This window comes from Condylura cristata, unplaced genomic scaffold (assembly GCF_000260355.1).
Source record: "Condylura cristata isolate star-nosed mole 26May11 unplaced genomic scaffold, ConCri1.0 scaffold00025, whole genome shotgun sequence".
In the NCBI taxonomy this organism is placed as follows: Eukaryota; Metazoa; Chordata; class Mammalia; order Eulipotyphla; family Talpidae; genus Condylura; species Condylura cristata.
In genome coordinates this window covers 23,231,783-23,258,738 of record NW_004567126.1, presented here as the reverse complement: position 1 = coordinate 23,258,738, position 26,956 = coordinate 23,231,783, and the positions used below count along the sequence as shown (strand labels likewise).

Below are 26,956 nucleotides of genomic sequence, written 5' to 3'. Positions count from 1 at the left end.
CTGGGTTGCTTGCAGAGGAGCGCAGACCCCTCCCCTGTCCTCCCCCCTCCACCATTCTGGTGCTGTTCAGCTATGGGGCTGCTCTGCTTATGCTGGGAGCCCCAGAAAACCTCTCAATTATGATAAAACAGTGTGGCATGAGCCCAGCACCTTGAGATATTCAAAGAAGAATTCGCACATACCAACACAAGAATAATAACTTTGCCAGCATACCCCAGACCAACCTTGTCCTTGAAACATAGTATTTTTCTGATGAAATAAGTCTGTTCAGGTGCAATTTTTACCTTTTGGCTCAGAGCAGGATCCTCTATGAATCAGTTTCTCCAGAAAGTGCCTTTCCCTTTACAGATGTCCTTTTGTGCATATACACAAATCCAAATTCAGCAAATTTCTCAGTAAAAAGGACCAGTTTGCATTAAAGTTCTATTCTGGTCCTTCAAGATTCTAATGTCCAATTTCTCAACTATGTCTTCTCAATGAAGCATCAAAAATTCTAAAACCAAGATTCAATCAGGGATGAGGCACAAACATCCAGAATTTAGCCAGCCACCTGGAGTCAACATGAAAGAATCACCACCCATCTATCCAATCATTTATTTATTCTTTAAACAAATATTTACTGCACTTACCATGTGCACTGTAATGGGACCAAAGAATAAAACTGTATGTAAGACAAGCTTGATCTCCACCTCTTAGATAAGTAGGGGAGACAAATATTAATGTGAAATCCCTCAAGAAACCAGAAGTTGTTTCTCTGGCCAACTTTACATATTTGGAAAGTCTATGGTTCTTATAGTATGAGGAATCAACCGAGTCAGGGAGTCACAGATGGGTGACTGGCTAAATGCTAAGTGGTAATTCACTTAAGGCTGGATGTCTGTTCTAAATGGGAAAAAATACAAGTTTGGAAAATAATCTGGAAACTGAGGGGTCAGCTGTTGAAGGGGCCATTGGTCAGAGAGTGGATTCTGTTCTCAAGCCTACAGCAAACCAAACCTGTGGCAGGAAAAGAGCTAAGCCCCAGCATAGCAGACACCTCCACTAACACCTAGCCCCGGTGGCTTCTCCACCACACCACTGAGAGGGGTCCTGGGGTTAAAGAACTTTCACATATCTTGGTAGCTGTGTTTAACACATTTTGGATTTTTTATATGTGTGACGGTGGAAGCAGGTATTACTTGTTTTGCTAATGAGGGAATTGAGATACAGAGAAAAGAGGAAAAGAGACAACGTGCCCATGGTAAGTAATTAGCTGATCAGGGCTTGAAGGTAGGGTTTGGATGAAAGGCAGACTTTCTTCACCCCAACCTGTAGCTTGATAGGATGTGTTGCCAAGACAACCCACCAGCCCCAGGGAAAAACCAGCATTGAAGCAGAAGGAAAAAACAACGATGTACAAAGAAAAACCTTGTCCTTCCAGTCTTTGTTGAATTCTAAACAGGGTCTTTGTTTCCAGGCAGTCACCTGCTCCTGCTGGTGGCCTGCAGACATCCTCACAATCCACATTTGCAGGTGCTTATGTTTTTCATGGGCAGGTGACCTGTCCCTTTCTCTGCAAAGAAATGGATGCAAGCTAAAGACCTGTTAAAAAGTATTCCTTCCTGACTCTCCTTAGAAAGGTCACAAAAGCATTTTTTAAAGATGGGAGTGGGGTGGGATGGTTGATTGGTTCTCAAGTAACCAACAGAATGTTATCCCCAGAAGGGATTGTCACCTGTATTCTGGTGAGAATCCACTTTTTGAGAAAGTCTGAGGAAAAAGATACTTTTCACCTAAAACTACCACCATTTCTTCCTACCTGCTTTGCATGTGGAAATAATAAAAATAGAACTAATTGAATCTTAGCTTCAACTCAGCCTTTTTTTCATACAGATCTGTGGAAAATTATGCCACCATTTAAAACACTTATTTATGTGATTACAGATGGAGAGGCGTGTGGTAATAACATGTGTTAGAAACAGGGAAGAATATCAATCAGTATTCAAGCCAATAGCGTTGATTATGTAGAAGACATTGTCTCAGGGACCCATGATATTGATAGAGCTAGAGTTAGATAAGCCTCATTGTCATCTTCTCCATCAGTCTCCTTTTGGGTTAGAAAGTTTCACCATTTGTAGAAAAGGCATCCCAGAAGGTCTTTGTTAAAATACATGTGTGTTATTCTTCTGAGCCTGTAAGAATAGATCTATGGGAAATTTCCTAAGGGATCCAACATGGGGTTCTACATTTGGGAGTGGGTGTGAGAAATAGTTTCATGGACATCTGGAAAGATGGACAGGACAGAGCAGCCAGGTGTGGGACAAGAAACTCAGAGTTAGAAAAATGTTTGTAGCCACTGGCATCTATCAGTAATAGGGACTAAAAGAAACTACAGTTTACTTTCTACTCCACCAACTGATGAGGTTATATATATATATTTTTAAAGATTTATTTATTTATTCATACAGAACTGGGGTACAGGCCAGAGATGCGGAGGGTGAGAGGATTCACCAGAGACAGAGTGGGGAGCAGAACAGGCAGATCTACAAAGTACACTGCTGAGGGGAGCAGTGGGCGGGTCAGGAGAGGTCTGCCACGCCATGTGGATCTCCTCCGGGGCAGGCAGGAATCGAACTCATGCGGAAGTGGCTTTAGCTTCTTAGTGCAGTGCTTTAACCCGCTGCGCCACCAGGGAGGGCCCGAGGTTATATTTTTAAAGTCAATCATTTTCTGTCAATTGAGCCTACCAGACGGGTTAGGAGAGGAGGCCAGAATAGAGTGCGGAAGGACACAATGGACTCCGGCGGAGGACTATGGGTGTGGTGGGGTAACATAAACCAGAAGGGCTGTGATCCTATACCTCTAAATCATTTATAGTATTGTAAACCAATGTTACTTCAATGAAAAAAAAATAGCCCATCCTTGTTTTTGCTACTCATCCAAATTTATAGTATGTGTAATGGACTGCTTTGTTGCTCAGAATTATGAATAAAGCTTCAGAAGACAAGTTCCGTGGGTGCTCTGTGCCTTATATTTCAAAGCAAGGGTCTCAACATATTGTTGCTTAAGCAGTGATCAAACTGATGAGTCTTCATGGCCATCAGCCCACATGAAAGCCATATGCATATTCATTAGGGAGAATTCTGGAATGAAATTCAAAACAGTTTTGAGTAATATGATATTCTCTACCCCTCCCTATGAGGAATGGGGTGAAGATGGACCTCAAGAGAACGACTGATACATGGGAGTTGTTCCCAGGAGGAAAGTCCAACATCAAAATACACATGTCCTACACATGCCGAGATGCTGAGCTGCAGAAATGGCAGGTCCATGCCCACTACCATCAGAATGGTGCCCCCCAAAATTCTTGGGGAGACCTGATCTGCATGGTAGAGGCACAGAGCTGGTGCCTAACCATGACCACTGTGTAGCCTGCAAAAGGAGGCTGGCATGGGCATGGCGGCAACACCTGGAGCAGATGGCCAGCTGTCCACAGGCCAAATGGATGCTGGCAAAGGCATCTAGGTAACAGGTCCCAGCGCACTGCTGGAAGGTTTGTATTACTAGAGCAGAAGCTGAGTTATCAGCTACACAGGGGTCCGAATGCCTCATCAGGGGCCTTGCAGAGGTTTTCTACAGGGTTCTTTAAATAACCCACATTTGACTCTAAACAATAGCTGATAATTTGATTCCTACCATAACAAAGGTCATTTGAGTACTAAGAGTGCGAGTCTTATGCTAACAGTTATGGAAACAACATCTTCCACCTTCTTCCCCTAAACCCTTCTCCCCCAGGCTCTGGGGGGGGGGGGGGGGGGCAGAATTTGGGGGTGAGGAGGAAATGGAGCAGGGAGAAGAACATCCTATAGCTCCTTCCTTACTACTGGTCCCCAATTTCAGGTCTAAACTAAGGTGAGGGGAAGCAACACCAAAGCAAATGAATGAGTAAACTTTTGATCTCGATTGATCCAGACTCTACAATACACGAAAATCATTGTCTTAATGCCAAATAAATGACAGTAAAGGTATGAGATCTTCCTGAGGTGCTGATAAGGGGTAAAGAAAGGGGATCCAAAAGTTCACTTTATAAGGAAACAGGAGAGATAGAGAACTATTGAGTCATAAAACCCTATCAAGTTGAGGCAATTCAATGCAATTATTTAAGGAGCATATCTAAGTAGGAAAGAATCAGATAGGAGATACTATAATTTTTCTATCTAGTGCAAGTCCTGAAGCCTTCAACATTTTTCTCTTCTGTTCAGATGCCAGAGGCCCATAAAGCTCTGGAGATCTATAAAATGCCCCAACTATTTCATACTCACCTGTGGGCCCTATACAAGCCACAACAACCCGTCAGTTCTTGACTTATGACAAATTTCCCCATGAGCACTGCACTTTATACTATAATTACTACATCCACTGTCTCCTTTCTCTCTTAAAATATAATTGCAAGGTAAATCTTTCTTATTTTACAGACCAGAAAAGCAAGTTTAGCTGTTATTTGCGTTCGGATGTGTTAGACTCCGTGTCATTATTCTTCCGATGGAAACACATCTTTTTATATAACCATGGTGATTTATAAGTCATGAAAACTACAGAACTGTTAAACTCATGAATGTGGTCTGGCTATCCCTTAGTAAGGATGGTCAAGATAACTTCGTGAATGACCAAACTGATTCTAGGTTATCACTGGGGATTCTGTCCTTATTGCCAAAATCTAAGTGCTAATTTAGGGCACCTTTGCCATGCAATATGTTCAGGCCACCACCAAGATTCCAGTTAGAAAACTGGCCATCCCTCCTTGACTATCACTAACACCAGGACAAGTACACTCTTAATTTTCAAGCTCACTACTGGAAGTTTCTGGGTCCCACTTCAGTTTGTTCAAGTCACTAGATTTTTTTAAGTTTCATCCCTTACTTCTACTTAAAGTTAATACTTCTGTCCATTGCCTATTATAATTTGTCTTCTACAATCTCATTTGGAGAAAGAAACCAAGTCTCCGTCCTGCAGGGCCTATTCCTTGAGCAGAGTCTAGTTACCTGTTTACAAAGGACCAGTCACTGCACAGAAAGAGGTTGTTGGGTCAAATCAAGCAGCCAGAAACTAATGGGCCATACATCAAACACAAGTTGAAAAGGAGACATGGAGACGCTCCTTAAAATACCTCTTAAGTCAGTTCCACCATGACTTGCTGAGACGTAAGTGCTGGTGCTTAGAATTTTAAACGTATCAGTGGGTAAGAACATGGATCCGTTTCCCCTGAAACGGGAGTAACTTTCCAACACAAAAGCACAGCTATGAAAGGCAGCCCAGCATAACTGAAGCCAGACACAAGAGAAGTACAGCTCTATGAAAATACATGCTGTCCTTCTGAATTTCCTGGTTACCAAGCAGACACACGTGCAGGCAGTGCAACGAGGCTGAGAAGACCTCAGTCGCCACTAGGTGCTGCCAGAGAACGGCCAGGCGCTGGTCTTCCTCGGCCCGGCCAGCTTCTCAGTCCCTGCAACTGCTTTTCTCTTATAAAGAAGAAAAACTGGGACAAGGCAGATGCTTACTGAGTCCAGTCGTTTGGGAAAAAAAAAAAAAATCTGTACTTTAAGAAAGGCCACACTGTACAACGAAGGTACCACAAATACTTTTATTGCACATTTATAAAATCTGCATAGTTGTATCAAGTGTTCCTCCCTCCCACCAGACCCTCAGTAATCTGAAAATTTAGCTAAAACACAATACCCAATCTGGAGTCTTTTAAAAATGGCCACTGGGGATATCTCTCTCTACATATACATATATATATAAAGATTTTTTGCTTTTTACAAACCCACATCCCTTACTTTCTCAGAGCAAAAAAGGGGAAGAGCATGAAAATGTACTTTTGGGCCAGCAGCAGCCTTAGTCATCTGTTATTGATAATTTTTAGCTGCTAGAAAATTTTACCTAAGTGGGTAACAACTATTCAAAATGCTAGCTTTAGTCAGGTTTCATACTGTCACTCTGTCTAAAGACCTTAATACTTAGCGTTCTTTCACTCAGGACTGAGTGTGAGGTTTTCTGGTTTATTTAAAAATAGAAAATAAAAGAGAGAAGAAAGGAAGGAGAGGCAGTCTTCTGTTGACTTTTCAGCATCTCACTGCCACATGACCTCATATTCTACCCACACGTAAGGCGGTGGTTCACCAGCAACCCGTTTTATCATCTCATCAAGAGCCAGGCGAGGCTTCATTTTAGTTCTCATCTCTTGCAGTTAACAATTTTAAAATGTCATCTGCACTTGATAAAATAACTAGTAGCTGCTCGTCTGGTTCAGGTTCTGATGAATCACCCTTCTATTCTGCTGTCAAAAATATTTATGCCTGCAGGATAATTTTAAAAAATGGCAAGAGGTTTACAAAAGCCCAAGCATTCTGGGAAAAGCCCAAGGCATTGCAGGTTTTCTGGCATAATTCAATATCCAATGCACTGGTTCCTGCCTTTTTAGTGAAAATGATTTATGATTCTGTACCCAAAAGTGCAATTTTATTTTGAATCCTTCTTTACACACACAGCATAGTTGGGGGCTGGCTCTGAATCTTGCTTTTCCACCTAATCCCTTGCCCAAGGTAAACACCGTGACAACAGACATCTGCACAACCAACAGGCAGCCAAAGACCAGGACGGGCCTTCGGCGTGCGGAGCTTATTTCACAGTCACAGTCGAAACCCCCTGAATGGACTCCATGACAGCTGCAAATCGGCTACAGAGGTCGTAGGGAGAATTGGGTCGAATAGTTGGAGGCTCCTTCAAGACAATGATTTCTGCAGAAGGATCTAGAAGCCTGGGTAGAAACTCCCCCAAGCAAAGCTGCAGATTTTCTGTGGAAGGAAAATGGAGAGTTACATATGGAGTAGAGAGATCAGTTTATAATTATACAGAAAGGCTTTCCAGATAACCCCTCACCTGACCTCAAAGGCAGTATGCTGCTCAGCTAACCATGAATGGTGATTCCTACAGGCTACACCAGGAGCTCGATCTACTTGCCACATATATCAAAGTTGTGACTACTGCTTTATAACACTACACAGTCACTTCATGATGGAAGCATTCTTCTAACACTTGAGAAAGTGGATATTATACTCTGTACCATAAATACAATGGCGCTACTTTCTTTAAAATTATTAAAACACAGCAGTGTGTGCGCATGGCAGTAAGATAAGCTATGTCTCACACATGGTCAAAATAAAAACTGAATACATTAAAAGAAATTTACAGTTAGTGATTATTATAAAATTTCCCAACAGATGTTGTAAACCTTGAACATTGTAATGAACAGACTATCTTTAAATCGCTATTCATAAACCAATTTTCTAAGTCTGCCAAACTCATCTAAACTGTAGAGCCTCTAAAATGCTTTGGATGAGCAAGGCTATTTCATTTACTGATCTATTCATCTTGAAGTCATCATAGTTAATATTATGCTTGTGTTGCGACTTAAGTCACAGGAAAATTTAGCTGTGGCACACCGTCAGGTAATCAAACTACATAAATAAATTTGGATTTTTAAATTGTAGTTAAAGAGCTGAGATCCTGGTTGATGAGACAGTGATAAAAGTCTGATGTTCCTGGAGAAGAGTGATTTGCTTTCAAACCGGGCTTGTTGGCTGTCTACAGAGAAGCCTCACAGTCGGGGGAGGTAAAGGAAGGCGAAGAGGGACAGGGTCTGGATCCCACCCCTTGTGGCAAAGAGGGACAGGGCCCGGCTCCCACCCCTAGTGGTGAAGAGGGACAGGGCCCGGCTCCCACCCCTTGTTTCAGTGAGCAGATCCAGTTTTAACTTACATTCTAGAGGTTCCAGCGATCTCTTTAACAGTTCTGAAGACCAGTGTTTTAGAGTGGGACCACTGTAATTCCCAGAATTCTTAAGAATCTTAGGAGTTACAAGTGCTAACAACAACATACCCGCAATATCTTGCCCAAGGTAAGAGCACCAATGGTTTCTCATGATTTCAATAGCATCCAGGTCATCCTTGGAAATGTCATTATTAATAATAAGGTGAATGCAGGGAATGATCAACTCATTCATCACATTAATGCCCTCTGTTACAGAGTGATCATCATTTGTTTCAAAGAGAGAAGCTGCTTTAGCATTCAACTCCTATAGATAAAAAAAAAAAAAACAGAATTAAAAAAAAAAGTCTGAAAATAAAAACCTAATGTTTCAACTAATGCTGATTGACCTACACATTGGGATATTCTAAAAGATGATTCCCATTGGCCTAAATTTAAAGCAAAGTCATGCTCACCACTTGCTTTTACTAAAAGCCTCATTCGGCAGTCTTCAGTGTCCACCGAGCATGAGAATCAGCGACAGAGGTCACACAGATGCCCAGGGGCCTCCCAGAGTCTTGGGAGGAGGGGCCTGGGCTTCAGCAGCAGGGGTGATTCTGAGGCACCCTGGAGGTGAGGGCCAGTGTGGGAAAGATTCTGAATCCCTATTACAGCTCACCATGGGACTTGAGAAGGACTTGCAAAATGTAATCTGCAAACAAGCATGACTAATAAAATTTAAAGGTCCTTTTTCAATTTCCAAATGGCCTTGCCACACTTATAACTGATTCAGAAATCAAAAATAGGTTCGAAAATGTAGGCCTTGAGATGAACATACTTCAAGTGCTTAATCTCTTCCATTTGGTATTAATAGCAAGGCAGCAGTAGAAATAATGGCCTGACTAAAAGGGCCATTCTGCCAGTATTGGGAAGACAGTCTGAGGTCAAGTCACCCCTCTGCAGTTCTCTGAAGTTCAAGCACCTGTATAAAGTCCCGGGTGACATAAGGGATGGGAGCCACCTTCCCCTATAGCTGCCAAATACCAAATAGGCCAGGAAGCTCTTCAAGGCATATGACAACAGCACTGACAGAACAAATCCTTACGGTCATATCTTTACACAAAAAATGGAGTCTCTTAGAGGTCACTAAAAGTCTCATCTCATAGTGAAGCAGGGAACACAGAACAAATACATTCCTTTAGCATCTGTTATCATACACTTATGTGCCCAGCAAAGAAAAAAACAAATGAAGTGGTCAAAGACGTGTGCTCAAGGGACTTACAATGTAGTTGGGCTGTGGAGTGACAAAATGTATCATGCAGGTTAACATAAAGGACACAGAAAAGGGGATGGCTGCTCTCATGCGAGCTTCTGTCTGGCTTCAATCACTGAATAATCACTTAAGGAACATAAGTAATTCCGCTTCCGTGTAAAACTACACTTGATAATTTGGAAGAATCTAAAGCCCAATGGAGATTTTCCTATTTTAACTGGCCTATACTTCACGTATGACCTTTAGTTGTTTCAGGTATATTGAAAATGATTTTTCAGTATCTGTATATACTGTGAAACATAGAGTAAGTCCAGATGACATCCTTACCAAGTCACCATACATAGTTGCAAACTGTTCTCCATATGATGAGAACTTCTCAGAGCCACTCTCTCAGCAACTTTCAAACACATGGCAGTATTGGTAGCTACGGTCACCATACCGTGCACTGCATGCTCAGGACTTGCTCAGCCCTTCACTTGTCCCTTTTGACCCCCTTCATCCAACTGGTACCTCCCTCCCTGACTATCTTATTTTTTTTTTTTTAAGATTTATTTATTTGTGCATACAGAACTGGGGTACAGGCCAGAGGCTCAGGGGTGGTGAGAGGCTTCACCAGAGACAGAGCGGGGAGCAGAACAGGCAGATCTACAAAGTACACTGCTGAGGGGAGCAGCGGGCGGGTCAGGAGAGGTCTGCCACGCCATGTGGTCTCCTCCGGGGCAGGCGGGAATCGAACTCATGCGGAAGCGGCTTTAGATTCTCAGTGCTGTGCTTTAACCCGCTGCGCCACCAGGGAGGGCCCCTATCTTATTTTTTTGAGATACTTCTTCATGGCTTCAAGGAACAGAGGGAAACACAACAAAATAAGAGAAATTATAAAATTTTTACAAACAGTACGAACCAGCAGGCATTTTCTCCGGTACAAAGCAATCACTGACTCCTTCACTCCGCGCCGGGGCCCCTTCATCAGCAGAGCAGCATTGCTCTGGTAGGCATATACCAGGTAGGACAGTGCCTCTTGATACCTTAGAAAACAGTGGGGAAACAGCAGCTGAGTGCTCCTTCTCCAAAATCAAGGGCTTGGACCTCACGGCTCCCTAATATGAGGATTTACTTGGCTACAATTACAGAAAAATCTGGAAGAGGGAGGCAGGTGGCGTCACAGGAAAAGCTTGAGGGCCAAAGATGGCAGCCAAGCTCTGTTATTCTACAAACTGGCTGAGAAATCCAAGGCAAATCATGAAACTTCCCTGGGCGTCTTTCTTTCCCAACTCTTAAAATTTAAAGAGGTGGACTAGAGGCTTACTAAAGCTCATATCAATAAAATCACCACTGTGTGAGTGCTGTGTGTTGGTCAGCGTGGAAGCAAACACTGGAGGAAGTAGGGGTGCACTGCACATAAGAAGGGGGGTGATCGATGGCTGTGAGTCTGACAATTTCTGAGACGGCTTCAATACCTAACCAATGACCTTAGTGAAACGAAAGGCCAACGTACTTTCCTTTCTGATAGAGTTCCAGGCCTGTTAGGAGATACACAGACACCTTTCGAAACAAACTATAATCTTCATGCCACTTCTGAAAAGGAAGGACCACCATTAATGATTATGACCACAATAAGCTATTTCTATACCAGCCACCACAGTAAGTTGTAAAGTCACTACAAATATTATTGAGCACAAATGGCCAAGCACAAAAGCAGCAAACAAAGGATATGAGATAGAAATAAGTTCAACATTTTAAAAGTCTGATCTTACATTTCAAGGATCTTAAATTTCAAGGTACAGTTTCTTTTCCTTCTAGTGAGGAACAGGAATATTTATGTCACATGAGCTTTAAAATTTATTATCTTTATTTTTAAAGCCCCATGTATTTATGCTCATAACTGGGATACATGCAAGAGCTACAGGAGGTGAGAGAATTCACCAGGGAGAGTGGGGAGCAGAACAGGTGGCACTACTGAAATCCACTGCTGAGGGGAACCGCGGGTGAGACAGGAGGTCTGCTGTGTCATGTGGGTCACCTCCCTGGCTGGGGATCCCAACTCGTGCTGCAGTGGCTGCGGTCAGCTTCATAGTGCTGCACTTCAACCCCTTGTGCCACCAGAGATGCCCTAGTATTTATTATCTTAATTTCCAATAGTCATCAAAGTCCTTCAGCTCTGGTTTAAGTGAATGACCTTTCGAGTCACGATGAAACCATCCTAACGTGGGAAGATGGAAGGACCAGGCCACGAATCAGACAGAAAAACACCCTAGTTCAGTAAGTGTGGTAGGCACGGCAGAGTTAGTACATGACATTGTTTTCCTAGAAACAGTGCAGGGGGTGGGGGTGGGGTGGGGGAGGATGTGCATTATATATGCACTTTAATGGACAGAATTTTAATTTCTAAAATAGAAAACAAAACCGTATTATTTGAAACAAGCCAAAACCATGAGTTCAAGAACTTTACAGCCAAGGACAGGCTTAAGTAGGTATTTAAGAGAAATGAAAGGTTGATTTATTCTAGTAGAAGGATGAGAATAAAGAACCAGCTATTTTGAAAGTTAAGAAAGCTTATTCTTACCCAGCCTGGTCTTTATTTTGGGGGGAAGAGAGATAAATTTTGTGGTAACACAAAACTGTTGAAGTTTTGCCTCAGGAATTGCTTTGTATTTAAAGAAACGACTTTACCTTATACTCTTCCATATTCATGTCATCTGGACCAATCTCCTTCAGTTTAGCTTGCGCCACCTTCATAATACTGATGGACCTGTGAGGGACAAGGTTCAGAGGCAGGGAGTGGGTACAGCACACAGCACCCCATCAGCGAGGAGGCATAGCTAGGCCCAGAAAGAGCAGGTGGTTCGGCTGAGTATTCCCTTCTCACCTTTCATCATAGCTAAGATTTTTATCAGCAAACTGTTCCAGAAGGGTCCGTTCTACCACCCTTTTGGGTGCCTCATTTTGGAAGAAGTAGACAAGCACATGCTGAAGTCGAGGATCGCTGTGTGAGGTTGGGGTCTCTTTGGCAAGCTGGTAGAGCCTGGAATATTCTTCGTGGAATGCCTATGAGACAGAACGGCCAGTCAGGCGAGGGTGCATGGGGAGCTTCTGCACAGACTCAGATTCCTGAGGGCTGCAGAGGTTGTCAGGGCTCAAGAAGACTTCTAAGAAATATTTCTCATTGAGGAATTACAGATGCAACTATGGATCTCTTAAGTTTTGCATCTCATGAGCAATGAAACTTCTCTAACATTCAGGATCAAAGACATAATATACTCATAGGATCTCACAGGAAACTCATTTTTCTGATAAAGATCTTGGAAAAACATATAATTAGTTCTAATTATTTTAGACATATCCTTGAGCTTCAAGGATATGAATTTAAAAGATCGACATAGGAGAAATTTATTCAAGTATCTTAAAAAGCATGGCCTACTTCCTTATGACCCCAGATTTACAAAGGCTGGCCTCACCCTCAGGCTTATTAATAGCCTTCCTAGCAATAGCCAGCCCTCAGGCATGGGACCCAGACTGTGCTGTCCCGAGCCTCCCGCTGGGCAGCAGCACGCCATGTTCCTCAAAAGCACAAGAAAGGGAGCTCAGGTCTTATTTCACTGAAAAGCATCTTCAATTCTCCCCCCCCCCTTTTTTTTTAACCACCTAGTAGATTACTGCCCCAATTATGGTGCCTGTGGTATAAGAGTTAAAAAGGAAAACGCAGAGATACCTTAACAAGCCCTGCTTCAGACCCATCCCGGTCAAAGGTCTGCCGGGCTTTAGCTATGGCCAGGATGACCCCTTGCATGGCAGGGCTCAGCATCACCTACCACAGGAGGGCACAAAACAGAGAGAAAAAGGAGAGAAGAAAGGTTCAAAAGAAGAGTATGAAAGACCAGCGAGCAGACTGCTGACGTGAGGCAGAGCAGGGTGCTCCTGGCCAGTGCCTGTGCATGCCAAGTCACCCGCACCTGCTCTTCACACATTCCTCTCCACAGCGCCAGGGCCTCACCCAAGACCAGCTACTCCTATATATTCTAATTTTGCAGGTGAATAAAGATATATGTCTAAAAATAGCTACAGTGTGGAACTGCTTTAAAACCCAGTTTAATGAAAGATTTAGAGGGAAGTGTCTGGGTGGGAATTCCAATGTCGTCCTGAGGTCTGGGTGTACCTCCTATGCACACAAGTACTTTGGAGTTTTCCTAGGATAAACAGTGCATTTCAAACAGTCTGGATGCCAGGGAGGACACAAATGGGATTCTACAATGAAAACCTCCCAATGATTAAAAAAGATACGTTCCACAGGAAAACCAGAAACCCCAGGGACAGGACTCACGATTGTTTATGTGCAATGACAAATGAAAAAGAGGTAAACAGCAAATAGCTTGGGACTCTATAGCTTCTTTGTAAAACTTCAGAATTAAAAACAACTCTGATCACATTTGTTTTGCTCCCTAGACAATAGAGAAATTTATATTTGCAGGAAAAACAACAGACTAACATTACCAGACATTCTTAACTTAAAATTAGATAGGCACTTTCAGCTTGTAATTCCTACAGGGAACCATTCTAACTTTCAGAGCCATCCAGACCCTGCGGTCGTCTCCATAAGGACGAGCCTAGGTAGCCAAGCCTGGGACCCGTCCGCAGAGGGAGCGCATTAGCTCTTTCAGAATGCAACCGACGGTCACTTGGATGGGCTCTCCTGTCCACTGTTTGTTGGAATGCAAATACTGTTGCCAGAAGCCTTGAAGAAGCATATGCAGTCACACAAGGAGTAAACAGAAGACTGACAACAAGCAGCTAGACCTGCACTCGTCTTTGTACCTCCTCATCATATCCATCTGCATCAGATCTAACCAGAATCCTTCCCACACTGGGAATCTCCACTTCAGAGACCTCAGAATTAGGCTGGGCGGCGCACTCAGCATCGTTAGCCTTGGGGGGCTGCTCTAACTGCTCTGCAAGGTTTGTTTCCGGGGACACAGGCTTCTTGGGCTCAGCTTCCTTAAGCTGTGGCAGCAGAATGGACAGAAAAAGTGAGGGGGGGGGAAAGGGGGAGAAATAAAGAGGAACTGGTTAAATGCAGCAGAGACAAAGAATAACAGAGACGGGAGAAGACTGTCGCAGTTACTGCGCGGTCCCGGCTGCCTCACCTCGCGCAGGGCCGCCTCCACGCCGCTCTTCTCATAGGCGCGGGCCGTGTTAGCGATCGCCTGGGCCGTCTGCTCCTTCACTATCACCGCGTGCTCGGACGACAGGCAGCGAGCCCCAGGAGAAGAGGCGACTGAAGGCTCTGACAAGGAAGGAAAGAGTAAGTGATGAATGACTTCTAGAAAGTTCTGAAAAAGCCAAGCAGGAAGGGCACAAAGTTTGATATATAATCCTTTTCACAAAATTCAAAAAAAAAAAAAAAATCGCAAATGTCATCCCCATGACTAGCTGAAAGGGCTACTTCTACCTAAACCCAAGGGTGACCCTGTAAGGCTGAACATGGGCTGGCGATCCGGTGGTAGGAATTTTATGACACGCCTGAGAGGAAGAACCAAACGCTGGACAAAAAGGAACGGTGGTGTAAATATATATAAATACAATAAAAAAAATTTAACATACTCCCAACTTTGTCATATTTGTTTATGCCAAGAAGGCTCCCTACAAATAACCCCCTCCAAGAAAGATGACTCTTGGAGAGTGGTTTTCCTTAAAGTTTACCTACTGACCCTATCATGATGTAGTCTATGACTTGGGAAATAAACGAAAACTAACCACTGGAAGCACAGGTAGCTAGCCTTTCTGATATTACCTCTGCTGCTTAGAAATCACATTCTAAAGCCACAAGTTACTCCACCGGGTTGTGCCACCACCACCTTCAGCCCCACGGTGCAGACTGCAGCATCACGTGGCGCAAGTGCAAGGGGCCAGTGAGGGCAGACCGCATGACTGCACTGGGCCGCTGCTTAGGGGCCCTGCCCAGGTACCTGGGGAGGGAGAGAACTCCTGTGATGCTGAGCTGGCTGAGGATTCCATCTGAGGAATTTTGCAAGACTGCTCTTCTTCCCATTCTTCTACTTCTTGCTCAAATCTCCAATTATCTTCCTGAATGTAATGTTTAAGTTCAACAGATAAAGCTTCCACTTCTCCTGACATCTGATCTGACTCTTTTGGGGCTGTCTCTGAGGGAGAAAAAAGATGGAATTAAATAGAGTACCACCCAGCAAAAGGTTATGAGACATCATAGGACCTTTCCATAAAGAAAGATACTACTCTTAATGAAACACACACATACACAGACACACACACAGAGCAATGGTGACAACAGTCATAGCATACAAGTAAGAGTGCCTGACACACTAACAGGCAGCACTCACTAAATAATCTGAATGCCCGTTGAAGGAATGAATGAAAGAAAGCAAGGGCTTAAAGTAATGTCAAATCACTGACAAAGTAGCAAGAATGGGCTAAAGTTTTCTTTAAGTTCAGAAAATCAGACTGCATGGAAATTTTACACCTACAAGTTTTATTATTGTAACTACTGTGCCTATGATGGAAAAGAACATCAATCTGCAGAGGGTCAGGGATGAACTCCAAGACATTTGTACCGCCTCAATTTCACAAGTAAGTACTTTATGAGAAAGCAGTTTCACACAATGGTCAGTCAATAATGTCGTGCTCATTTAAAGCTATAATGAAAAATGGCAAGGACACATTAATTTCATCTTTAATCCGGTGACCAAAGCAGAAAATCAAACCTACAGCGGAACAACACAGCACACTGACTTACTGGTTTGTCATTAACTAGTCTTTTTACTAAGCAAATGACGGTTTGCATTTGTTTGTTTCTATAATACAAAAATGAACTATACAAGTTATATCAAGGCTACTATATATTCCAACAGCAAGTATAATTGTTTGCACAGTAACTTCCACAAGCAGCTCTTCCTGCCTTTGCACTGCAACAAGCAATTATGAAATCAGTTACTGTTGGATGCTTGTTCGCTCCGTCCCCAGCCCCCCAAACACTGGAAAATGGCGAAGATACTGTGCCTCCTAGACAAAATGCTTATGTGCTTTCTTCTGACCCCAACACAGTAAAGTTTGAATACTAAGAGAAAAGGCCTTCCCTCATGTTCGATGTAAAATGCTGGTCATAAAACCTCTCTCAGAAGTTGTGACAGAAAGACAAAATCATATCAATGGAGACCAGAAAAGAATTCGGAGTCAGAACTATTTTTGAATCTTGGACCAGCCCTTATTACTGGCTGTGTGCACTGTGAGCAGGTGGTGGGGCACTTCAGCTGTTGATGGTAAGAATTCTTAACCCTGCCTCCCTCCCTTTGAGAGCTTTCAGTTATCAGAGATGTAAGTTGGAAAGCATCCATATAAATGGTAATTATGTTAACTACTGCTTTTAGCATTAGTGGTAGTATGAGAAGTATAAGACCAGGCAAATTAATCTAAAATTTTAGCTGTTCTAAAATAGGTGCAGAAACAGGTGCTCAAGGATGTCATTGAAAAAACAAAAAGCTAGAGACATCTTAAACGTCTATCAGTGGAAGTTTGCTTAGTAAGTAATATATACATTCCATGCAATTCGTGTGCAGTTATTAAAAAGAAAGTTGGTTTTACTTGTGAAAACAAGATACATATTTTATGTGCAGAATGGAATGGAAAAATTTCCCACTAAGGGAAAAAAATGCAGGGGTGGTGGCAGTGGATTGAGAGCTATATAAATAAGATTAAGCATCTGCATAGAAGTTTTCTTTAAAACTACGTAAGAAATAAAACAGTGAATGTTTATTGGACATACAGTTTCTAAGGACAGAAGTCTGTATAAAACAGAATCTGGAAAATTTAGAAAGGGTTAAATTTTGTCGGTAGGAAAGGAAACTTAGTTTCCTTTGCATTCTCTTTTTTACCACTTACATTTTAAAAATGCATATTACTTTATGATAATAACAAATTCTAGTAGAAAACTTTAAAGAGTATTATAAGATACGTTTGTATGGAGCAAAAGCTGATGAAAAACAGCTATTGGTGTTGAAGTGAACTGGGGTGGCTGAGCACCGCATTCCCCGGGCTCTTGGGTGGCCGATGCAGCGTCACGGGCTGGGTGCAAACCACGTCGTCCGAGATGAGCGGCAAAAATCCATTCCAATGTCTGGACATCGGCCAGGCCAGAGTGGACAACCCTCCACTCCTGATGCCCTGAGTGAGAGGGCTACTGGGACGGAAGCGGAGTGGAGAGGTCAGCGTGGGAGCCTGCTCTAGGGGGTCGTGAGCTTTGTCTTTGGAACTGCCATACACGGCAGGTGTCTTGCCCGGCAGTCAGGTGGGAGAAGGTTCTGATTTCAGTAGCCGCAGGCCTCTGCTTCGCCCTCCTGTGGGTGGAGGCTTGGTAAAGACTTTGTCCTTGGGATGCCACCACCCCAACTCCTGACACATAAGCCTCACCATACCCTGCCAACTCCTACAGCTGCAACTCCACCTCACATCAGTGATCAGCTAAGTGGTTGGTAAACTCTCTCCTGCTACTTGTCTCCACCCTATCCGTTAAAACTTTTTTTTTTTCCCCTTATGCTGAACCAAAGGCCTGTTAGTTTGCATCTATGGCAGCAAGTGGCCAGACAAATGGTAAGAGAGGTTCTAACCCAATAGATTTTAGAACCTGGAAATGAAGTCTGAAAATCAATGTTTCTATGCACTTATAAAATAAGTGTTTAGTGTTTATATGCAGCAAAATATAAGGAGAAAAGTTTGCAAAGTTTCTAAAGTGAAAAGTCTACAGAACAAAATCTGTAAAGTCTATTGGGAGCAGTTTCTGAGAAGAAAATTCTGTATATAGCAAAAAAAGTCTACTAGAAACAGCTTTTGAGAAGAGAATGTATAGAGCAAAAGCTGAGGAATCTACTGGGAATAAACTTGTGTGGAGAAAAGTCTATGGAGCAAAATTTGAGGAGAAAACTCTATTGGGAATTCAATTTTTGAGGAGAAATGTCTATATGGAGGAAAATATAAACAGAGAAGTATATTGGGAACAAATGTTCTGAGGGAAAAAGGTCTATATAGAGTAAAATATAAACAGACAAGAGTGTTGGGAACAAATGTTCTGAGAAAATAAGTCTATACAGAGCAAAATCTGAGGAGAAAACTCTACGGGGCATAGTTGCTGAGGGAGAAAAGTAGATATGGGACAAAATTTGTGGGGAAAAGCTTACTGGACACACAGTTCTGTGGAGGAAAGTATACTACACAGGCAAAATTTGAGAGGAAAAGGAAGATTGGGAACAAGTTTCTGGGAGAAGAGTCTCTAGAGAGCAAAGTCTGCAGGGGAAAGAAAAGTCTATGAGGAACATCTTGCCTTCCCAGACCAGTACAGATTTCCCCCCTATCTGGCTCCTAAGATATTTTTACCTGCACTGTAGTGGGAGAGCTTGTCATTAATGTACATCAGACAGTAAGCACTGACATTTCTCAGGCCTCCATAGGAATCTCTTTCAAGTTCCTCCCAGGAAGATTCAGTCACAGAGATGTCATTGTACTTGAGCCAGACTTGCCGGGGTTGATTATAGATGTAGGCCCAGTAGTGCCCAGCATTGGCTTGTCCTTCATGAACAAGAACTGCGTGCAAGCGATATGGTACCTGCAAATCAGAAGCCGTATTTCTGATTAGAGTTAAGCAAAGCAATGTGACAAACTTCATGTTATTAAAATTACTCCCACTTAGTAGACACAGGAAAACAGACCAAACTTGTGTCTGATATGCAATTTACAGGAAAATGAACTAACAAAACCACAGCTCTGGAATCTCCCAATTATGTCTCAGTTCCCAAATCTTTAAAAGCAGTTGAACTAGATGACCTCTCCAAGAACTCTTTCAATTCTAAATTTCTATGGTTATAAATAATAAACTAAAGATAATTTAGACTTCTATCCCCCAATTATAAACTCAGTTTATCTAAAAATTGAATTACCTTGACCACTCATGTAGAGAACATCTTTGCCTACAAAAGTTACCTTGCTCTTTGCTTATTTGACCCAAATTTGTTAGCATATTTCATTTTAAAGCATTCACATGTTTTCTATATTTTGTATTTCACATGATCAGCCACCTGGCAGTGACAAAGACCCTTTTATCTATATATCTTCTTGTTTCAACATTTGTAAAGCACTCTTTTTTCAGTAAGGTGAAAAAAGAGCAATTCTTAAGTATCAATTAAGTATTCGTAAAAAAGGCAAAAGTTAGCCACAGCATCAAGTTAAACATACACTTAAGCAGTATTCTGACATATTTTTACAGGTAAAAATTTTGAAATAATGTGAAAGATAAAGTGGGGAATATCCGAGATTTACATGGTGCATTGAAATCTGTGTCTCCATGCTAGTCTAGAAACCACCATGCGAGGTCATGCCCCTGACTAGAATCTCTTTTTTCCCTCTCTGCCCAGAATACTATACTAAACCAAAATGAAAGTGGATAGTCATAATTTCTGCCCTCACCAGCTCCCTTTTAGAATTCTTAGAAAAATGAAACTCAAAAACCTAAGTGAAGGATCATGGTACTCGGGAGAGGAGGGTACCTGGCTCTGGTTTGGGTTTTCCCTATGATACTACTTAATTACTGTTTTGTGAGAAATTTTTTAATCCTTAATAGCAAATCTTCCTACTGTATGAAAAAAATATGTAGCAGAAATAAAACAAGTATTTTTAAGTTCTTTTGTTGGTAGAAGATAGTGTCTTGTTTTTTAGCCTAAAATTAAGAAACTGAACAATCCTTAATTTCTAAGTTCATTCTTATATCTCAGGGAGATTCCCTTTGGATTTCCAAGAAAACTATCAAACATTCTTTCTGTATCTATATTAGCAGCACCATTAGAACATGCCTTGACTACTTTCCCATCAATTTTCATTCTACCTGACGAAGGAGAGGATCACAGTACATCTGCTCAATGGTCTGGGTAGTGCTTGATATGCAATTCTTTAAATCTGTTTAAAAAAGAGAATATTTAACTAAAATGATATTATTCCATGTCACCTAGATTTCAACTAAGCAAAGAGAATTGCTTCTTTGTACCTGTGGTTCTAATTATTTCAACTTCACTGTAGGAACAACTATAGAGTATATGGTTTTAAAGCAGCTAAGTGCTTTAGGTTATGAAGGCTTTTAGTTTAACATATTGAACTAATATAATTACATAACATGCGTAAAACCTATATAGCTATTTTATTTAATGTAAGTCTGTTTAAAGAGATTATCTCATGTAATTGGCACCAACACCTCTTAAGAAGGAAACACAGCTGCTATTTAGCAAAAGTCCTTAATGGGTCACCTGGTTGTAAAACGCATTCCCAGAGACAGGACCCAAATAAGGCAGAGCAAAAGGCAGGATCAGTTTTCTGTGAATAAAAACTCTGGAGGAGCATGGACCTTTATTTTTTTATTCCTTAGAGGAAAAGAAGAAATAGAGGTGAGGAGAAAAAAATCTATAAGGACAAGGGACTTTTGAGAGCAAAATGCTGCATAATTTAATTTTATATTGTGTGTGTTGCTCAAATAACCTCTGCCTCATTAACCTTCAGGAAAGCATGCTTTATATAGAAATGATTTAAAAACAAATTTCCAGGAGAGCTTATTCTAAGTTTGGATCAACTGAAGCTAGAGTTCAGATAAACTTCAGGAACAGAAATCAGCAGACACAGGAAGTCTCAGCCACAGGTGATCAGGAGTGGCCACGACTCCCAGAAAGTACCAGACACCAAGGAGGGGCTCCTGGAGGACTGTGCCCACGGTTCATAATCGAAGCATGAAACAACCTTACAGGGGGCTAAAAGATGAAAGGAGTCACAATGGTAACACCAAAAATTCAACGTATAAAGGCAATGGTAGGAAGTGCCCAGGCACCCAGCTTGTAAATACTCAAGCCAGTCGACAGGGCAGAGTGACTGACAGGATCTACAGGAGCCAAACCTTGTATATCTTGTTCGATTTCACTCCTCCACCTCTGGAGACAGGTCTTAACAAAGTTCATCTCCTCATCTGTAACAGTCCGAGGAGCTGGCTGTGTTGGCATTTCCGAGGAAGACTGGGCGGATGGAAGAGGCTTATTCATTGTCTTAGACTTGTGGAGAGTGTCTTCAGAAGAAGAAAAATTACTTTCAACGTCCTGAGAAGAGTTTTCTTTACTTGCACTGAAGAAAGAAATCATGCTCAAATGATAATTTCCAAAAGATGACTTGGCCTAAATTAATCTGCTTTTTAAAGCAAGCAGCTACATGGGAAGTATTATTGAGTATTAACTCGCTAAAGGTTCTGAGCCAAGCCTCTTTAAATGCATCATTTCATTTAACATAACTTGCTTATGAAGCAGATGCTATTCCCATTTTACCAATTAGAAACCTGAGGGTTAGAGAAATTAAGCAACTCACTTAAATTCATCCAGCTAGTAAATGATGGAGAGGGATTTAAACTCCATCTGCCTGAGTTTATGGTTCATGCGCTCTAATGACTTATTATAATGCTTTCTCATGAGGAAGGGTGAAGGGAGACAGAGAAGATTAGGACCAGAAGAATCAGGGAATCAACTACAGAGTTTGTAAGGTGCAGCCGACTACAGTCAGAGTATTCATCCACGAACAAAATATACAAGCACAAGAAAAATGAGTATCTGCTGAGTATCCGTCCCGCAGGAAAACAATGGGGTGCATGTGGGCACGCACAGGCAGGGCTTCCAGGCAGGCAGCCTCAGTTCTTCCGCTTCTCAGCTACGTACCCAAGGAAAAGTTACTAAGCTCAGTTAAGTAAAACAACACCTCAGCTATAAAATGCAAATGCTCACTTTTTTATATCGCTAATATGTAAAGTACTTTAGTGTAGGTGGTACAAGTTAGTTTATCTACTAATTCACTACTGTCAAAAAACCGCATATAGACAAACCAGTAAAATTAAAAACTAAGCTTCTAACTGTACGTTAGTCATCGTTTCACACCAAGACTGAAGAGCACACGCCTCCTTTAGCTTTGACTTAAAAGAAGCCTTTACTCCCTACTGTCCCCAGTACCTCCTTTTCATAAGGACTTCTATATCTGGGGAAATAAGCCAAATATAAGCAGGTGAGTGGGTACCTCAGTGTCAGTTACACTTAAAGACACACACACACACACAAGTAATTTCCAAATCTATCGCCAGGCAGCATTATCTTATGTGATTAAATGGCTTGTCCAACTCGTTTTGAAAACTGAAACCATTTATATTTCCTGAAGGACAAGAAAATGTCCTACTAAAAATCCAAACACACAGGTAGACTATAAAAAGTAAAAGAACCCCCCGTCCGAGATACAAGTCAAGCCTAGAAATAATCATTCTTAAAATTTCATCTGTTCTACTCAGATGTGCATTTCTATGCATATATGGAAGAACAAATACTAATATGTGGTTGGACTTAATATAAAAATCTAACCATTCTTGTGTAGTTTTTTTTTTAAGCATTCTGGTGTTTTTATTAGCCAGGACACATCATCAAATCTGAGCTTAACCCTCCAGGTCACAAAGATTATTGCATGTGGTTGAGCTAGACAGACTCATATTACTCGGCTTCCCTCATCATTAGATAAGCCCACATACGCTGTCCGCCTCGATTTCTAGCCAGTAGAAAATTTTCTACTTATGAATGAGTCTTTTTTTCCTCGGTGTTAACTTAATGGAACATACATCTCATCAGATAGGAGAATGAGATGTTTTAGAAGACCAAGGCTTGAGGTTTACTCTGAGAAAGACCTAATGAGCAGCCAGGGCATAGCTTACTCCGAGCACGGAAGCCCTGGTGCAACATCAACACTATTCCAGACGGCTCGAGCAGCCTCGTTAATAGTCCCAACCAACCTATGGGTAGGAACTGTGTACCCGTGAGAACTATGAAAATGTCCTAGTCCGGAGACAGCAAAACCTTCCTTTAAGAGCTCATCATCATCCTTGAGTTCTTATGGGGCAAATAAGTGTTACTCAGGAGGAAAGATGGTACATTGTTCAAAACAAAGCAACCTACACATACTATTTTTTCTGTTTGTGTTCATTACCTCTCCTTGGATGTCAGGTCAGAGCCAGGGCAGTGCACTGTGGAAAGTGGTAATGTCCCATGCGTGTCACTTTGAGAAGAGCTTTCTGAGGCAGGTTTTGTACTAGCAAATTCAATAACATACTTCAACATATCTGGGAGCGGGAAGCGAGCTGGGCCTGAGCCATACTTCACATACCTAGAAAGCAAAGACAGTGGTACGCTATTGGCCAGGTCTGTCTTACACTTTAATATAAATCTGCTTGCTGACAAACTGTGACTGAGTGGAGAGTCCGTGAGAGACTTATTCCTAAAGGTGCTATAATCTTAAATAGATTACTTATACATTACTATAGGGCAAATATTCGCTAACCAAAGAGGGAAAAATTCCCCCAAATCTACATTTTTTTATCTGGCAGAAAACATTTCAAATGGACTCCTCATCAAAACCTCACCAATTATGCTTTCTCTTACTATCACACTCTGGCTCCGGTCATTATATGTCTACCAATGGGGATTTATCTTGACTTACCAAGAAATTATATTGACTCCTCCATAGGAAGTCACAGTGTGATTCCATAGAAAAAGAATAAAACAAATAAAATAAAAGGGAAAGATTCTTCCATATGAGAAAGGTCTTTGTGCTAGAAATATTAGCTCTCTGAATCACTTAGACTACCCTACATTTGAAAGAACTGTTTTTTAAGTTTCATAAGATGTTTCAGACATTGCTTTCCCAAGCAAAGGGCTGGAGTGTACAAAAGTGACCTCTCTCATGTTTGTGAAAAAGATGGAAAGGAGAGTAGAAAATCTGGGACTAAAGACTACTTCACATGTGCAGAAAAACGTGCTTAGTTATTTTACAAAGTATACTAGTTAATACTTAAACTCTGAATTGATTTTTTAAATATAAGCCAAAAAATTATGTTTTTAACAAACTTTTCTTTTACATTTCTAAACATAAAGTTGTGTACAACATACCTTTCTAGTTTTTGCTGCAGAACTTTTATTTCCTCCTTCAACTTTCTAACACACTCTCTCTTACTTCGAATAAGTTCTTTGCTCCTGTACATGTACCTAAACAATGGTAACAACACATTTACATTTAAGAACATTAATGACACAAAGTTTCAGCAAAATGGGGATACAAGGAAACTCCCTCAACCAGACAAAGGTAATCTATGAAAACATAGCTACTAACATCACAACAGGTGGGGGGCTAAAAGCTTCCCCCTAAGGAACAATGCAGTCTTCTACTCAGTGTTTCACTGGAGACACAGCCAATGCAGTAGAGTAAGGAAAAGTATAGAAGAAAGTAAAGGAAGAAGTAAAATTGCCTTTAGTGCAGACACTGAATGCACTCAATGTCTACATAAAAACTCAAGGAAGCTCCGAAAAAGGCGACAGAACTAAGTGAAGTTAGTGAGGCCAAAAGATACAAAAATCAATTTAAAAAGAGAGGAAACAATCTACTGTGTTTCTGTACACCTGTAAAGAACAAGTGGAAAGTAGAATTAAAACATTATAATAGAGCCTTCCTGGTGTTCTAGAGGTTAAATCTCAGCACTGTTACTACTACAGCCTGAGTTCAGTTCCTGTGCAGGGCGCAAACTCACATATGGCACAATAGACCTCTCCTTTTTCACCCACTGCTCCCCTTAGCAGTATATTTCAGTCCATCTGCCTGTTCTGCTCCCCACTCTGCTTCCGATGTATCCTCTCACCCCTGTACCTCTGGCCTATACCCAAGTTCTTCTATGTATGCACAAATTTTAAAAATCTTAAAGAAATTATAATAATAGCAAAGGCATGAATTATTTAAGGATAAATTTAATGATATATATGCAAGACCAGTACTCTAAAGCTGCTAAACATTTTTTAGAGAAATCAGTGAGGATTTAAATGGAACTATCCATGTTCATGGATTGAAGGTCACAGTATTATTAAGATGTCAATTTCTCCAAATTGATCTATAGGTTGAACACAATTCTATTAATATCACAATATCTATTAGGGAAACTGACAAGCAGATTTTTACTAATATGGAAAAGCTAAGGATCAAACTAGTCAAAACAATTTTGAAAAAAGAGCAAAGCTGAAAGATATAAAGATATCTAATATCAAAATATACTACAAAGTTAAAGTAATCAAAATAACATGGCACCAACATAAGATTAGATGAGAGATCAAAAAACATACTCCAGAGATAGATCAGCAAGTATACAGTCAATTAACTTCAACAGAAAAACCAAGGTAATTCATTGTGGGAAAGTGAAGTCTTTTCAACAAATAATGCTGATCATCCAAATGGATCTTTTCCTCTCTCCGCAAAAAAAAAAAAAAAAAAAAAAAAAAAAAACCACAGAAACAAAAACCTCTACTTCATATCACACACACAAAAATATTCTAAATGGGTACTAGACATAAAGTAAGAGTTAAAAATTCTGGAAAATAAACAAGAAACTCTTTGTAACCTTGTGTTGAGTCGGCAAAGATTTGATTATGGTCTTCTGATTTAAAAAAAAGATGGAAGGGACAAACAGACAGAATTATCTGAATTTGCACAACTCAGTATGAATGCAACAAACCTAAATAAAGTGACCAAAATATTTAACACTCTTCACCAAAGAAAATATATCTATGACCATTAAATTTCATGAAAATGTGCTCAACATCCTAGGTTATTAGAGAGATAAAAATTTTAAAGAAAGATATTTCTACAGACGCACAAAAGATTATAAAGTCCAATAACTCATACTGGTGAAGATTTAGAGCAAAAGGTGCTCTCAGATGCTATTGGTAGGAATAAAAAATTATACAGCAACTTCAGGAAAGTCTGGAAATTTCTTGTAAAGTTAAGTAATATGCTTTTCATACAACCCAGCAATCTCACTCCAAGGTTAATGTTCATTAACTGGTGAATGGAAAAAATACTGTGGTACATCCATACAATGGGAAAAGACTCAATAATCTCCAGGAATGAAACACTGATATATACAACAACATATATGAAACTCAAAAAAAAATTACCCTAAGTGAAAGAAGAAAGTCACAGTAGGATATATCCAAATACTAATGGCCATTAATATGAAGTTCTAGAAATGGCAAAACTACAGAGCCAGAAAACAAGAAATGCAAATTCTTGAGTACCAGAAAACATGTAGGTATTAATAAAAGAGACCGACTGCAAAGGGCCACAGGAAGTCTTCTGGATGACAGAAATGTCCTCTACAGCTTACTAGACTCTGCACCTGTGTCAAAACTCATTGGTTATACATTTAAGAATGGTTGACATTATTTTGCCAGGTAATATATACAATAAAACCCAAAAAAACTATATGTTAATAAACCAGACTTTTATAAGATGTAAATTCTAAAATATAAATCTGTCTAGGATTTTTTTTTTTTTAGAAATGTTAAATATGTTCAGATTAGTGAGAAATACACTGTAGTTACTCCATATACTGTCTTTCACCTGAAATTAGCAGGGTTTCATCTAAAGTCTGGTTATTCAAATTGTGGTCTTGAGATCAGAAGCATCATTACATTACCTTGAGCATTCTTAGAAATGTAAACCAGAAGCACTGAACCTAGATTTACAATTATCAAGACCTCCCAGTGATTCTCACACACACTACTCAGTATCTTCTCATTTCTACTGTGTTACAATGTGGACAATCAGCCACAGAACTCACCTGTCCATATAAATAATTTGAGGAAACTCCAGCTTATTGTGAATTTTCTCTGGCTGCCCAAGGGATTGATTGAACTCAAATCTTGAGAGTTCAAATGTCAATACCGGAGGTAGTTTTGTAAACCAACGCTATGTCAGAAGTTAAAAATGTGGAGACAGAAGTTAATTTTA

The 26,956-nt window shown here is 40.9% G+C and overlaps 1 protein-coding gene across 4 annotated transcripts in view; it reads right to left on the bottom strand.

The window, feature by feature from the left end:
* Window positions 1-5,617: 5,617 nt before the first annotated feature.
* The window catches only part of USP28 (ubiquitin specific peptidase 28), a 40,670-nt gene continuing 19,331 nt past the window's right edge, over window positions 5,618-26,956 (bottom strand). For 2 of the 4 annotated variants that reach the window (XM_012729947.1, XM_012729948.1), the window contains exons 10-25: window positions 26,787-26,914; window positions 24,073-24,168; window positions 23,114-23,290; window positions 21,009-21,229; window positions 19,956-20,026; window positions 18,455-18,683; window positions 15,022-15,216; window positions 14,200-14,339; window positions 13,871-14,056; window positions 12,771-12,866; window positions 11,928-12,106; window positions 11,732-11,810; window positions 10,557-10,636; window positions 9,963-10,086; window positions 7,921-8,116; window positions 5,618-6,836 (exon numbers count right to left, since the gene is read on the bottom strand). In XM_012729947.1, coding sequence (XP_012585401.1) covers window positions 6,661-6,836; window positions 7,921-8,116; window positions 9,963-10,086; window positions 10,557-10,636; window positions 11,732-11,810; window positions 11,928-12,106; window positions 12,771-12,866; window positions 13,871-14,056; window positions 14,200-14,339; window positions 15,022-15,216; window positions 18,455-18,683; window positions 19,956-20,026; window positions 21,009-21,229; window positions 23,114-23,290; window positions 24,073-24,168; window positions 26,787-26,914 — 2,373 coding nt within the window. In that variant the 3' untranslated portion in view covers window positions 5,618-6,660. The remainder of the gene's footprint in view (window positions 6,837-7,920; window positions 8,117-9,962; window positions 10,087-10,556; window positions 10,637-11,731; window positions 11,811-11,927; window positions 12,107-12,770; window positions 12,867-13,870; window positions 14,057-14,199; window positions 14,340-15,021; window positions 15,217-18,454; window positions 18,684-19,955; window positions 20,027-21,008; window positions 21,230-23,113; window positions 23,291-24,072; window positions 24,169-26,786; window positions 26,915-26,956) is intronic. The other 2 variants (XM_012729950.1, XM_004689250.2) reach the window with 1 other exon arrangement.